The sequence below is a fragment of the Myotis davidii genome, unplaced genomic scaffold, assembly GCF_000327345.1.
Source record: "Myotis davidii unplaced genomic scaffold, ASM32734v1 scaffold131, whole genome shotgun sequence".
NCBI classification, from domain to species: Eukaryota; Metazoa; Chordata; class Mammalia; order Chiroptera; family Vespertilionidae; genus Myotis; species Myotis davidii.
In genome coordinates, this window is record NW_006282815.1 from 308,858 (window position 1) to 323,784 (window position 14,927).

General features: G+C 46.8%; 1 protein-coding gene across 2 annotated transcripts; it reads left to right on the forward strand.

Moving 5' to 3' along the window:
• On the forward strand, positions 1 to 13,791 carry TBC1D21 (TBC1 domain family member 21). 2 transcript variants are annotated; one of them, XM_006753238.1, is made up of 11 exons: positions 1 to 133; positions 7,673 to 7,780; positions 7,915 to 8,018; positions 9,214 to 9,308; positions 9,826 to 9,936; positions 10,062 to 10,162; positions 11,154 to 11,250; positions 11,474 to 11,574; positions 12,540 to 12,656; positions 13,304 to 13,387; positions 13,759 to 13,791. In XM_006753238.1, the coding sequence occupies exons 1-11, from the start codon at positions 74 to 76 to the stop codon at positions 13,789 to 13,791; spliced, it is 1,011 nt and encodes a 336-aa protein (XP_006753301.1). In that variant the 5' UTR covers positions 1 to 73. The 2 variants fall into 2 exon arrangements, with proteins under 2 accessions (XP_006753301.1, XP_006753302.1); XM_006753239.1 differs by lacking the exon at positions 7,673 to 7,780 and having other exon boundaries at positions 74 to 133.
• The last annotated feature ends 1,136 nt before the right edge of the window (positions 13,792 to 14,927 follow it).

Sequence of the window (14,927 nt, forward strand, 5' to 3'; positions counted from 1 at the left end):
ATTAAGCATCTAAAGCTCTAAGTAAGCTCTGGGTAGAGCTTAGAGGGTGCTTTGAAGACAACCAGCAGGAGCCATGACCACCCTCTCTCCCGAAAACAGCCTCTCTGCCAGGCTGTCGGCCTCCTTCATCCTGGTGCGTGTTCTTCATCAGCTCCAAGTCCCTCCCTCCCCAACCTCTAGTTTGTATTAAGCCATCCCCCCCACCCCCCACGGGGTGGGAAAGACTGGAACTGTGAGCTGACCTAGAAAGGTAGGTTGTACCTTGGTCTCATCATCAGCACCAACAACAGGACTGAGAAACACAGGTCCCCTTTCACCCTTCTCTCTAAACCAGTGTTACCTTTTCCTCATTTGTGACATTCCAACTGATGAGCTTTACGTTTGCAAGTTCAGTCTTAAAGATGCTGATTAATTTTCCTTGGTGCTATTGCCAACAATTTTGGTATGCTGCCACCAAGTGGCAGTAATGCTTTTATTAGTGGTGTTTCCAAGCCTAGTTAGTAAGATAGATTTATTCATTAGAAGTCCGCCTCAGTCATAAAAATTGTCCACACGGTATATTTTTCAAAATTATAGTAACTAATTATAATTTCAAGTCTCATTAATCATAATGATTAAGAGAGTGATAAAAGAGTAGCAATCCAAAATGTTATTGCTTCGTTGCAGATTATTATCGGGCCTTGATTTGAATTTTCTTCATATTTGTCTTCATTTATCTGAACTTCAAAAAAGATAATAAAACAACAAGCTTTCACATAGCATCTATAATGTACAATGACTACTCTAAATGCTTTATAGCCACTTATTCTCATCATAACTCTATAAGATGGATGATGCTATTCATTTTATAAATGAAAACATTGAGGCACAGAGAGTAAATAAACTTGCCTACACAGCTACTAAGTAGCAGAGCTGGTATTTAGGTGTGGACAGTGGGCTACAGAGTCCATTTTCTTTTTTCCCCATTGATTTTTAGAGAAAGCAGGAGGGAGGGAGGGGAGAGAAAGAGAGAGAAACATTAATGTGAAGCACACATCAATTTGTTACCTCCCACATGTGCCCTGACTGAGGCTGGGATCGAACCTGCAACCCAGGTATGTGCCCTTGACCAGGAATTGAACCCAGGACCCTTCAGTGTGCAGGCCTACACTCTAACCACTGAGAAACACAGGCGAGGTAAGCTCCTGTGCAGGAAGTCCATCTTCTAATTCGGTGATTCTCAAGAGGGGCACTCAAACCTACAGCACCAGCATCAATTAAGAAATGCAGATTCTTGTGTTTTAACAAACCTGGGTGATTCTGATGTGCAGCTAACTTTGAGAACCACTGTTTTAAACCATTCTGTTCATCAGCATGCTATATTGATGATATACCCTCCACACCTGGGTTATTGCTTATCACCTGGGTAACTTTCAAGTGTACTTACTGCCCCCTCCCAATTTCATTATGCTTGCCTCCTTGGGGCCCCCACCTCTCTCAGGGGTGAGAGCCATTGACATGGTAAGCCATAGTTACTGTTGGGAGTGTGTCTCGTCTTTCAAGTGAACTGGAGTGTAAAAGAGGTTAAGAACCTTAAGCAGAGTCAATGTCCCTTCCCAGGCTTTCTTGAGGGCTCTGTTTCTGAGTATTCAGAGCAACGTGGCATCAAAGACATTCATAGAAAGTTTTTCTGACCCTCCAGTGGATTTTCTATTTTATTAAAAATATTATGGAAATTCTTAACCCAGTGATGCAGAAGGGAAGGGAGGGTGGGGAGATGTACACCTGCAGCCAAGGTCTGTGGCAGCAGGAAGCCCCTTTCTCCAGGGGAAGCATGGCCAAGGCTCCCCCAGGTTTGCTGGAGGGAGTGTTAGCCTGCTTGTGCACATCATGAAGTAGGAGACTTCCACAACTGCTCTACCTAGCAGTGTTTTTCTTGGGGGACTAGAAAAGCAGCTACTGCATTGCTGAAGCATATCCAGCTTGTGTACAACATAGTTCCCCCTCCCTAGCCACCAGGCTATTCTACCCAGATGGGATGTGCAGGGCCTTAAGGAACAGGGGAATATGGGTGAATGAAGGTGGATTTGAGAAGCCATGGAGCTGGCAGTCCCCATCATTTTGAAGGACCTCAGATACAGGCTCTATGCTTTCTGGAACAGACAGGTGTGTGGATGTAGTAGGAGAAGGGATGGAGGGGGCTTTCGTGAGGAAATTTTCACCTCCAGCCCTCTGCATGTCAACAGACTTCTGGTGTTTGTCCTTGGCTCGCTACAAATGTCTCAGACTTCTTGTGGGTGGCCTATCGTTAGCTAAGGTTTGGGAAGTAAACGGAAGTAAATGGCATAGAGAAAAGGAGTTTCCTGGAAGGAGAAAACAGTGACTTTTTATAAACAAATTCAGTGCTGACAAGGTAGGCACATGGCCCATTGTTATAGGCAGACGGTTAGTAATGCAAATTCTTAAAGAAGGCAGCGGATGAGTTACTGTGATGTTTCTAATTATTTCTCCTTATTGTGTCAATGTCCTGTCTTTTATTGCGGTGTGCTGTGTATATTACTTTGATTACTTTGCCACTCTTTTATTGTGTTTGTCTCTTTCTTCATATATTTATTTATCTTTCTAAGGCATTTGATTTTAGCATATACCTTTTGCTAACAGCTTGTGTAGATGTATATTTTTTAAATTCAAACTGAAAATTCTTGCCTCTTGTCTGTCCTTCCTGGTGGCATGGCATTGGGGTTCAGCACCCTGACTCTCGCACTAAACAGGTTTGGGTTCAAGTCTCAGCTCTGATACTGGCTGTGTGCCTTCAAATATGCTAATTAGCCCTCCTACAGTTTCCTGGCCTGTAAAACAGTGTAATAACTACACCTACCTTATAGATGGGTGATAAGGTTAAACAAGTTAATATATTTAAACTAGAGGCCTAGTGCATAAAATTTGCACATGAGGAGGGTCCCTTGGCCTGGCTGGCGATCAGGGCCAACTGGGGCCTTCCAGCTGTCGTCCGGGCCCTCGCTTTCCTGGCTGCCGGCCTCCAGCGGAGGCCTTCCTTTGTCCTGCGCCGATCCCTGGTGGTCAGCACACATCATAGCGAGCGATCGAACTCCTGAGGAGACACTTTGCATATTAGCCTTTTATATAGATAGATAAGCACTACGTTAAGCACCAACTCTTCGACATCCCCCGAGGGGTTCAAGATTGCGAGAGGGCGCAGGCCAAGCCGAGGTACCCCACTGGTGCACGATCGAGGCCGGGGAGGGATGCGGGAGGTTGGCCAGCCAGGGAGGGACTGCAGGAGGACTCCAGGGCATGTCTGGCCCATCTCACTCAGTCCCAATTGGCCGGATGCCAGCAACAACCTAACCTAACAGTCAGAGCATCTGCTCCCTGGTGGTCAGTGCACATCATAGTGACTGGTCAACTGGTTGACTGCCCCTGGTGGTCAGTGCACATCATAGCAAACAGTTGAGTTGCCTTAGCATATCATTAGCATATTATGCTTTGATTGGTTGAACGACTGACTGGTCGACCGGACACTTAGCATATTAGGTTTTTATTATATAGGACTGCTTAAAAGTGTCTGGCCCATCACTGATGCTTTTAAGTGTTTACAACTAATAAGAGAATGTAATGAATTTGTATTCAAAATTAATTTTTTGAATTTCTATTCTTTTTATGTTTTATGATTTCATTACTTCCCTGCTGTTTCTGTATTATTACAATGAGTTGGAAGAAAACTGTATGGTTCCTATCAATCTCTAATATTTAAAGTAAAAAATGAAACAATTTTCTCTGTCTCCATCTTCAAATCAAATAAAGAAACTGAATTTGCAGTTTAAAATCTTTCCACAAAGAGAACTCCAGGCCTCGATGGCTTTCACTGCTGAGTTGTACCAAACACTGAGGAACGAAAGAGTAGCAAGTCTACAAAAACTCTTCAAAAACTTGAAAAGCAAAAATGCATTCCTACTCATTCTATAAAGTCAACATTACCCTAACACTAAAATTAAAGAAACTGCAGGAAAATTATAGGACAATATCTCTCATGAACATGGATGGAAAAATCCTAAATAAGATTTTAGCAAATAGAATCCAATGATATGTAGGAAGGATAATATATGATCACCAAATGGATTTATCCCATTTCCATAGAGGCAGAACATCATGTAAAAAAAAAAAAATCAAACATTCAGTCCTGAAAAAACTCTCAACAAACTAGGAAGATAAGGGCACTTTCTCAATCTGATAAAGGGCAACTACAGTTATCATATGGCATCATGAAAGCCTGAATGCTTTTCTGCTAAGATTGGGAACAAAAGAAAGATGTCTGCTCTCACTACTTTTATTCAACATTATACCTGAATTTCTAGCCAGTGTATAAGACAGGAAAAAGAAATAAGGCATCCAGCCTGGGAAGGAAGAAGTTATTAAATTGCCTTTGTCCAAAGAAAAATGATCATCTATGTCAGGGTTGGCAAACTTGGTCTGTAAAGGTCAAGTAGTAAGTATTTTAGTTTTTGTGTGTTGTTTCTGTTGCAACTACTTAACTCTGCCATTATAGCACAAAAACAGCCATAGACAATGCATGAATGAATGGGAATGGCTGTGTGCCTATGAAACTTTATATAAAAAAATATAAGTTGGAGACAGATTTGGCCCATGGGTCATAGTTTCAAATCCTTGGCCTGTATAATAAGTCCCACATAATCCATAAAACAAATACAAAAGACCATACTAGAACTAATAAGTGAGCTTAGCAAGTTTCTGAATATAAGATCAATATATAAAAATCTATTGTATATACTAACAATGAACAATTGGAAGTTGAAATTTTAAAAATAACACCTTTTACAATAACATCCAAAAAAAGAAATATTTAGGGATAAATCTACAAAATACATGAATAACCTATATACTGAAGTCTACATAACATTACTGAGAGAAGAAATTTAAAGAGACCTAAATAAATGGAAAAATATACTGTGTTTGTGGTTCAGAAGATTCAATAGTGTTATCAATTCTCCCTAAATTGATCTATAAATTTAATACAATCCCCATCAAAATCACCGCTGTCTTTATTATAGAAATTAACCAACTGGCTGAAATTCATTTGGAAATGAATTCCTAAAGTTCATGCATTTCCTTTTTTTAATATATATTTTTTATTGATTTCAGAGAGGAAGGAAGAGGGAGAGAGAGAGAGAACCATCAATGTTGAGAGAGAATCATTGATCTGTTGCCTCCTGCTCACCCCCAACTGGGGATGAAGCCCACAACCCGGGCATGTGCAGGAATTGAACCTGGAACCATTCAGTGTGCAGGCCGACACTCTCTCCACTGAGCCAAACCGGCCAGGGCATGCATCTCCTGTTATAATTAGGAATCTGGCACAGCCCAGCTTTGGCCTCTCCTCCTACGTCTAGCGCTGCCACAGTGCATGCTCAGTTGCAGTCTCTAAGTACAGGTATGAAACACGACAGCTGTCAGAGGGCAGAAGCCTGGTTTGATTGGCTCAGATGAGTGTCCATGCAGTAGGTGCAAGGTAATGGGGAAGATCCTGCTTCCCAGGGTTAGGCCAACACTAAGATTTTTTTGTACCTTCTTCAGCCCATCTGTCCTATTTTGGTTCAGAAGATAGAGAACACATAGAGAAGATAGAATGACTCAGTCCCAGGGGAACTGATCACCCAAGGGAAAGTGGGAAATACAGCAAATAAACCCTCACTGCGGTGGTCACTGCCATGGCTCCAAAAGGCAAAGGGCACCAGAGCTGGATGCTGCTGGCACACAGGCTGAGAACAGCGTCTTGGGCTAGTGTGCACTGCAGAATGCGAAACAGAGGCAGGAGGAAGGGAAGACTCAAGATGCAGGATCCCGGTGACCACATGGGGCAGCTTTTGTGACTGGAGCATTGAGGGAGAGCCATTCCAGGGAAAGCTGTCTTGCTTGGTGACTCTTTTTTACTATTCTGAAGCTTCATATAGTTCACCACCATTCCATCAGTGTTTCTTTGCAGTGACTGCATTGGCCATTCATTGGAATGTAAGAGAAATTGACTCCGTGTTGCAAAATGAAAGGTGAAACATGTTTTTCTTAAAATGCGAAAGGTTTTAGAAAATACATTATTAAAATGTATTGTTCAACCCATCCCTACCAAACACGGACTTAATGAAAATTATTTCAAACTTGGGCCTATGGATTGTTGTTTTTCATTTCCAGTGCTGTTTTACCATCTAATACCTTCCTACTCATATGGTCAATGGACCAGCAGAGTCAGCAATCCCCTGGGAGCTTGTTAGAAATGCATCATCTTGCCCTACCCGGTTTGGCTCAGTGGATAGAGCATCAGCCTGTGGACTGAAGGGTCCTGGTTTTGATTCAGGTCAAGGGCAGATGCCTGGGTTGTGGGCTCAATCCCCAGTAGGCGGTGTGCAGGGGGCACCAATCAATGATTTTCTCTCATCATTGATGTTTCTGTCTCTCCCTCTTGCCCCCTTCCTCTCTGAAATCAATAAAAAAAAATATTTTTTAAAAGAAATGCATCATTTTGGTTCCACCCTAGACCGGCTGAGTCATAATCTGCATTTTAAAGGTGACTTGTTTGCAAACTTAAATTTGAGTCACATGCATGCATATTCAGGTGCATATTAATGGGAGGTCATTTCCATAAGAACTCTAACTTCTTGTTATTGTTTTATGAGCATTTTTAATTACTTTGTATGCAGTGTACTCATTTCCCCCCAAACACACACACAAACACACACACACACACACACCTTAATTAGTGCTTATTTTATATTTTTATTATGAAAGCAACATATATCATTATAGAAAAGTTTGAAAATACAATAAAAAGGAAAAATTGCTTATAATCCTATCATTCCAGAATAATCACTGTCACCTTGGCCAGTGTGGCTCAGTTGGTTGAACGTCATCCCATGCATCAAGAGGTCACCAGTTTCCTGACCAGGGCACAGACCCGGGTTTCAGGTTCAATTCTGGTCAGGGCACTTATGGGAGGCAACCCATCGATGTTTCTCTCTCACATAAATATTTCTCTCTCTCTCTTTCTCTTATCTCTCTCTCTCCCCTCTCCCTCCATCCCCCTTTCTCTCTCTAAAATTAATAAAACATTTTTAAATAATAATAATCACTGTTAGTTTTAGATAGCTTTTTTGGTATTTTTTAGTCTCCTAACAATTTTATAGTTAATTCACTATGTATTTGAGCCTATAAGATGTAGTTTTATAATATATAACAGACATTTATGGAGGATAGATAGTACATAGAGAAGATAGATACTGAATGTGCAATTTTGTATTCTGCTTTTTTCTGTTAACATTTATATTTTTCCAGATTATTCATCCTTGTAAGCATTGTTTTATATGCTTCATAATATTCCATTGAGTACATAAACCATGGTTTATGTAACTATTCCCTTATTGTATAACACTTAGAGCACTTGCATTTTTCATTTTGGTAAGTAGTGTGCAATGAAAATTATTGTGCATACAGCATTTTGATATATTTTTTCAGTAATTTTTTCAGGATAAATTTCCAGAAATGAGTCAGAGACTACTGTGAGCTTAGATTCACATTGCAAAATCCAGAGTATATCATTTAAAAATCACACTGAAGAACAAAGCCAAAGGTCCCTAACAGAAGGCTATGTGGTTGTCCTCAACAGGTGAAGAGAAAGCCGCCCATTGACAAGACAGAATGGGATGGCTTCTTTGACGAGAACGGTCAGTTGGCCAAGTCACGAGACTTCATTTGTGTTAACATCCTGGAAAGGGTATGGTCCCCAAGCCTGGGTCTTCCCCTGGAACTAGGGAGCATGGATGGGCAAGGGGGAAGGTGGCATTGGGAGGGACTCTTTTGGCAGGCATTCAGAGAACCATGATTTCTCACCCCCCATCCCGACTTCAGGGTCTGCATCCCTTCGTGAGGACAGAAGCCTGGAAGTTCCTCACAGGCTACTACTCATGGCAGAGTTCCCAGGATGAGCGGCTCACAGTGGACAGTACAAGGAGGTAGAACATTCCAGATCCTATAGGGAAGGGTGGGTAGCACAGTGGGCAGGGGGTGCTCACCCCAGCGTGGCTTTAAATAGACTTTAAAGAGACTTCTCATTCTGAGTGGCAAAATCCCCATGGTACTCCTGACCCAGGGCCCACACACAGCCCTACCCAGTTCTATTTACCAGCCCACATACTAGCGAGACATGGGCTTGACCCCAGCAACTGCTCTCCTCCCATCCCCATACCCACCCCCTCCCCATGACATCCCATCCTTCCCCTGGGCCTGTGCAGCCTAGGGATGTGGAGAAGATTGATGTGCAGGGTGAGTCGGAGAAAAATCCAGGGCAGCAGGGGATCTGAGGGCCAGCTGGGGAGTGCTGAGACAAGAGCCCACCTGTTAGTTTCCGGAGGCTGCTTTAACAAAGCACTACCAACCAGGTGTCCACCACAGTAGAAATATATTCTCTCAGTTCTGGAGGCCAGAAGCCACAAAGCAAGGGCCCAGCTGGGCCTCTCTCCCTCAGAAGGCTCTACAGGAGCACCTTCCTTGTCTCTTGAAGGTTCTGGTGGCTCCAGACGTTCCTTGGCGTGTGGCTGCATCACTGCCGTCTGTGCCTCCATGGTCACATGGCCTTCTGCCTCCTCCCTATATCTCTCCTCTGTGTATCTCTTATATGGACACTTGTCATTGGATTTAGAGCCCAACTAGGTAATTAAGAAAGAGCTCATCTTGAGAGTCTTAACTTAATTATATCTGCAAAGACCCTTTTTAAAATAAGGATACATTCACAAGTTCCAGAGGTTAGGGCATGGACATGGGGGACACCATTCAACCTCATTGTGATCATGGGCACATAACACCCCCTCATTCAATCCTTATAATTCTGAGGCATAGGTGCTAGTGTTATCCCACTCTACAAATGAGGAACCTGAAGCTTAGAGAGGGACAGTGAGGTCGCCAAGGCTTGACTCTAGTTGCAGACCCCAGTTATTAAGTTGTGAAGCCAGGATTCAGGTGTGGCCATTGGACTGCAGAACCATGAGGTCAATCTCGTCCCCATCTGCACTCCAGGTGCATAGAAGAGCATGGTTAGGGCTGGCACTGCCAGAGGGGCGGGCAGCATCCCAGACAGTGGGCACAGTCCAGGGTCCCTAGATTTGCTGGGAGGAAAAGCTGCCTGATTTAGCTTCAGTCCTGTTCTCATAGGAAAAATTATGAAGCTTTATGCCAGATGTATGAGAAGATTCAGCCCCTTCTGGAAAATCTGCACCGGAACTTCACAGAGACTCGGAATAACATTGGTGAGCAGACTGGGGTGGGAGGGCTGTGCAGAGGGGACTGCCAGAAGCCATCTCTGAGCCCTCCTCAGTCTTGTGGGGGTACTTACCCAGTTCCTGGGAGCTGTCTTAACATGTGCCTGAAATTTTCCCAGCTAAACCGTGGTTAGTCCATCCACCCACCTCTACTGGGTGCCCCTAGATGCCCATGGGGCATGGTGTTTCCATGGGTGCATGCTGTTCCTGCTGGTTTGTCTTAATCTCTTCTCACCTTGGTCTAGAACCAGGCTGGATTTGAATTGGATGAAGGGGTCACAGACCTGGCAGAGGGTTCAGCCTGGTCAAAAATTTGGAAGTGGGAAGAAAACCAGGCAGCTCAGGGTGTGGTGAGGCATAGAGTCTGGGGTGGAGGTGGGGGGGTGGGGGCTGATGTTCCTTTCAAAGCTTCCTGCCTGGGTTGGTTGGGGGAAATAAACTCACCCATTGACCTGCTGCTGGAGGTGATCTGGTGCTACCCTCCTGTCCCTTGCTTGCAATCTAGCATATGACATCCAGAAACTCTACGACAAAGATCCCCTAGGCAACGTCCTTATTGACAAGAAGAAGCTGGAGAAGATCCTGCTCCTGAGCTATGTCTGCAACACCCAGGCAGGTGTGCCACAGCGCTGAGCCTCCCCCGTGGCTCCCTCTTCTCAATTCCTTGCTGGAATTCCTTCCCTGCCCAAGCCCAGGCTCTGCCCTCCTACCCAGCCCCTCCTAACTGGCCCCTCCCCCCAGAGTACCAGCAGGGCTTCCATGAGATGGTGATGCTCTTCCAGCTGATGGTGGAACATGACCATGAGACCTTCTGGCTCTTCCAATTCTTCCTGCAGAAAACGGTGAGGGTTTGGCCTGAGCTGAGGGCCTCCCCTTCCCCTGCTAAATCTTTAAACAACCCCTTGAGGTTAGGCAGGCACTGGCAACCCCAGCCATTTCCTCTAGCCCTGGAACAGCTCTTTTGGTCCCAGAGGAGCCGAGAAGTGTGTTCCCCAGTGCAGCGTGTTCTAGGGTTGGGGTGGCAAGCATTGGAGTTGTGGAGGGGGCTGGAGTGATGCTCTGGGTCCAGCTCTCACCAAACCTTGAAAGGGTGTGACTGACAAGGCCCAGTGATGGCACCCTCTCTGGCATTCCTCTCCCAAAACATGCTCTGCTTCCACAAACATTCCATGCCTCCTCACACCTTCAGAATAAAATCCAATGACCTCAGCCAGGCATCCAATCCTCCATCGTCAGGCTGCTCTCACGGCTCCCTTCCCATGACCTGTGCTCCAGGCACACCGGGGACTTGCGGGTACCCAGATGCACACTGCACTGTCCAAGCTAAAGGCATTTGAAATTGCTGCTTCATAGAAAGGATTCCTCATGAACCGTGAGAGGCTTCCCAGAACCCACCCTCATCCTCTCCTCCTCCATGCAACAGAGTGCACACTGTGCTTCCCTGGTCCGCTTCTGACCCACAGCATGTGTGCAGAGAAATAACTGGCCTCATTGCATTGTGAGCCACACCTGAAACATCTCTGCCTCTCTGCCTCTCTCTCTCTCTCTCTCTCTCTCTCTCTCTCTCTCACACACACACACACACAAACACACACACACAGGTGCACATATATATGCAGATGGATACACTGGCACACACAGACCATATAGACACAGACATGACGTGTGCATGTGTGCACACATACATACACAATACCCAGACTTATACAGAGACATGGGCCCAGCCTGGAGCCAGACATACAGACTCCCTGAAATGTGAGAGCAGGGCTGGCTTTTCTGGCGCCCTCAAGCCCAGAGGACTTAATTTCCCTCCCTCCCACCCATCTTTCACAGGAGCACAGCTGTGTCATCAACATCGGGGTTGGCAAGAACCTAGACATGCTCAACAACCTGATAAGCTTCCTGGACCCTGTGTTTGCTAAGCACCTAAGTGAGTGAACAGGGTTCATTTCAATGGGGTTGGAACCTGGACAGTTGAAAATCCACCACAAACCATCTCCAAGGGCAGGTGGAAAAATGATAGCCAAGCATCCTGTGTTTCCCACGTGTTTGGTATGCTCTGGTGTCTGGCTGTCGTTTCAGTTCCCTTGTGTGTGTCATCCGTTTTCTCTAATTATGGCCTCCTGGCTGGCACCCCATTTCTCTCCCTACAGAAGGAAGGGGTGCAGGGGTTGTGCAGTCCCTCTTCCCCTGGTTCTGCCTCTGCTTCCAACGTGCTTTCAAGTCCTTTGATGATGTCTGGCGGCTCTGGGAGGTGAGGTGCTCTGCTGGGGCAGAAGGGATAGGCCCCTCCCCTCAGGCAGGCAGCAGGAGAGCTCTTGTTGCTGGCTCTGGATGGAGTCCAGGTGCTCAGGGTTTATTGGGTCAGTGACCCTGCTCCTGCCCAATAAGGAGGAGGCCAGAGCATCCATTCATCCATCTGTTCATGCAGTCCCACCAACTTCACCTCTCTGGGCAGTCAGTGCAGAAGAAGGGGCCTTATAGCCTATGCTGTGGACACCTGGCCTGCAGCTCACTTCCCTGCCTCCTGCCAAGTGCTTCACTCTGCTCTCATTCCCTCATCTCCCTGTTCCTCTGTCTTCCCATCCACCTGGGTGCTAGCTCCTTGCTGAGCCTTCCCTCTGGAGGAGGTGGGTCCCCCACACAGGTTGCACCTGCAGTCCTTTGATCCCAGTCCCCATGGCCATCAGCAGATGAACCTCCCCTAGAACACACCCATCCCGCATCACTGCCCTGTCCGGTGGCCTCCATTGTCTGCAGGACCCAGCCCAACATTTAGCCTGAAAGGTTTAGCCCTATGACTCAACCCTGACTCCCTCCTCCCTCCTGTCCTGCTGGTCTCCATGCCCAAGTTGATGACCACCCACAGGACTTTGGTGACACCTGTACTATTGACATAAACCATTGCTTTGCTGAAGCTCCACTCAAATGTTACCTGGTTGTTCTCTGCCCTCCCTCTACCTCCCTCTCCCCTCCTCATCCTCTCCCCAATTTCTCCCTTCCTCCTCCACTTGCCCAGGAGCCAGCTCAATGCCTAGAATCCCAGAGGTAGCTGTGAGCACTTGTCGGAGTGAGTGAGTGAGTGAGTGAGTGAGCAAGTAAGCAGTGAGGCCCAGGAATTTCTGACCCTGGGCATGTGGGTGGTGGATACCTCACCATCTTAAGGGCAGTGCAGTCTCAGGCCACAGGGTGCAGACCAAGACTTGCCTTCCTGAGCAGGTTCTGCTGACGGGGAAGCCCTGCAGAAACTTCCAGGTGCTGGTGGCCTACAGCCTGCTGCAGATGGTGCGTGAGCAGGTCCTGAAGGAAAGCATGGCTGGCGATGACATCCTCCTGGTGAGAGCACCCTCTGGTCAAGCCCAGCCCACGGCTCCTGGGGACCCCCCCCCCGCCCCGCCTTCCCTGCCTAAGGCCCCAGGCTCGCAGGGAGCTGGGCTTCGGTGCCCTCTTTGCCCTAGGAAGTATCATGAGGGAGCTGACATGTCCCGAGCACCACACTGAGTGCTTTACAGATGCGCTCATTTGAGCTTCACAACAAGCCTGACCCAGAGTGATGCCCATCATTATCTTCACCCCATGTATCATGTGAGGAGTCCAAGGCCTTGACTGGTACTTAACCACTAGGCTTGGCTGCTTCACGGTTAATCTCTTGGCTTTAGCGTCTTCCTGTGGCAAAAGACCTACAGTTTCCCAAAATTTCTAACCAGTGCTGAAATCTTCATTCAAAAACATCTTAGATGACACCCCAGTTATAAAACAAGTCCTACTTGGCACCTGTGAGACCCTCAGTGGAACCCCAGGACTTCCTAGACCTCAGTATGAAAACTACAATTACCATCTCCCCAAAATATAATTTCCAGTGTTGAAATTTCAAACACTGTGCCAGGTGGGTTAGGAAAAGATCCAGTGGCCCCAGTGACAGCCATAAGTAGCAGTTTTTTCCCCTCAGCCTTTGCCTGCTTCCTCCGCCTTCTTCCGCACAGGCCTGCAACAGCCTGGTCGACCTTGATGCTGACGAGCTGATCTCTGCTGCCTGCTTGGTTTATGCGGAGCTTATCCAGAAGGATGTAAGTTGCCCCAATTATTTGTCCTTCTCCTCTTCCTTTTCCAAGAAGCCTTCCCTGATCTCCAACCCCAGCCCATGGCAGGTATATGCAGCTTCAGAGACAGTTTGTGCCACATTATCTGTCACGAACCCACAGGGGTTCTCTGGCGTGGTCTTCTCGCTGTTTGCACATGTAACTCATGCCTCCTCTAGCAGACTGCGCTTCCCAAAAGCACAGCCCTCTCCCGTCGTTCCATGTCCATCCCAGTGGATCTGGGCCTAGGACTGAGCACCCAGGGACTCAAGCGAATGTCACTGGCTGGATGAACTGAAGTATGAGAGCAGCAGACCAATGTCTGTTTCCCTCAACCTGCCAGACCCTCCTCTTCCCAGGTTCCAAAGCCATTAAAGGATTTCTTTCTCTGAGGACACGCACAATGGACAGATGCCCTCAGTGGACAAGACAAAGGTGGTGCTTCAGCCAGGAGGTCAAGGATCAATTCCGCTGGAGTGTTAGGGTGAGGGCATAGTTAATACAAGTGCAATACAAACAGCCTTCTGGAGTCAGTCTGTGGTGGGCAGTATGTGCCAGGTGCTGAGGGTAGACAGGGTTGTCCAATGAGAAAAGAGGCCTAGGAGGGGAGAAGAGAGATTGCAAGGCTGGAGGCGTAAATGCTGGGAAGAGATTGGATGGGTTGGGTCAGCAACTCTTCTGTGGCTATGAATTTCCCAAGGTGGCAATGGTTCTGCACTGAGAAGAAAATGGTTAAGGGTCTAACCAACTCTAGGAGCCTTCCCACCTCCTGTGGAAGAGAGTTGAATGGTCTAATTGGCTTGTTCAATCCACTGGACTCAGTCCTGAGAGGGGTTGGCATCTCCCATTCCTCCCCTTACTCCCAATACGCCAATCCCACACTAGGCTGTTTCTCCAGGGCTTCCCCAGCAGTTTGTAGGACAAAGCCCAAATCTCTGGTAGCAGGTGATTCCATTCCTGGTTTCAAAGCCTCCCTCACACGCACCTTCATTTCTCAGGCTGAAAATATCTCCTCAAATTGAACTATCCTTTTCAGCCTCATTCAGTCTCCCAGAGAATGCCACCTTTTCCTTGGCCAGGCAGTTCGGTCTCTCCCTGGGGCAGAGACTCAGCCACACTCTCCCCAGGCGAGGCCAAAGCCTAGAGCAGTGGTTCTCAACCTTCCTAATGCCGCGGCCCTCTAATACAGTTCCTCATGTTGTGGTGACCCCCAATTTCATTGTTACAAATTGAACATAATTAAAGCATAGTGATTAATCACAAAAACAATATGTAATTATATATGTGTTTTCCGATGGTCTTAGGCGACCCCTGTGAAAGGGTCGTTCGACCCCCAAAGGGGTCGCGACCCACAGGTTGAGAACTGCTGGCCTAGAGCCTCCTGCCCAGCCTGCCCATGCCCTGAGGGCCAACATGAATATTGACCAGAAAGAGCTGGGGTTGGTCAGTGCCCCTAGAGCTGTTCGGTAAGTGTGTGCACATGTGTATACACACACACACATACACACACACAGAGCCCTGCCCAGGG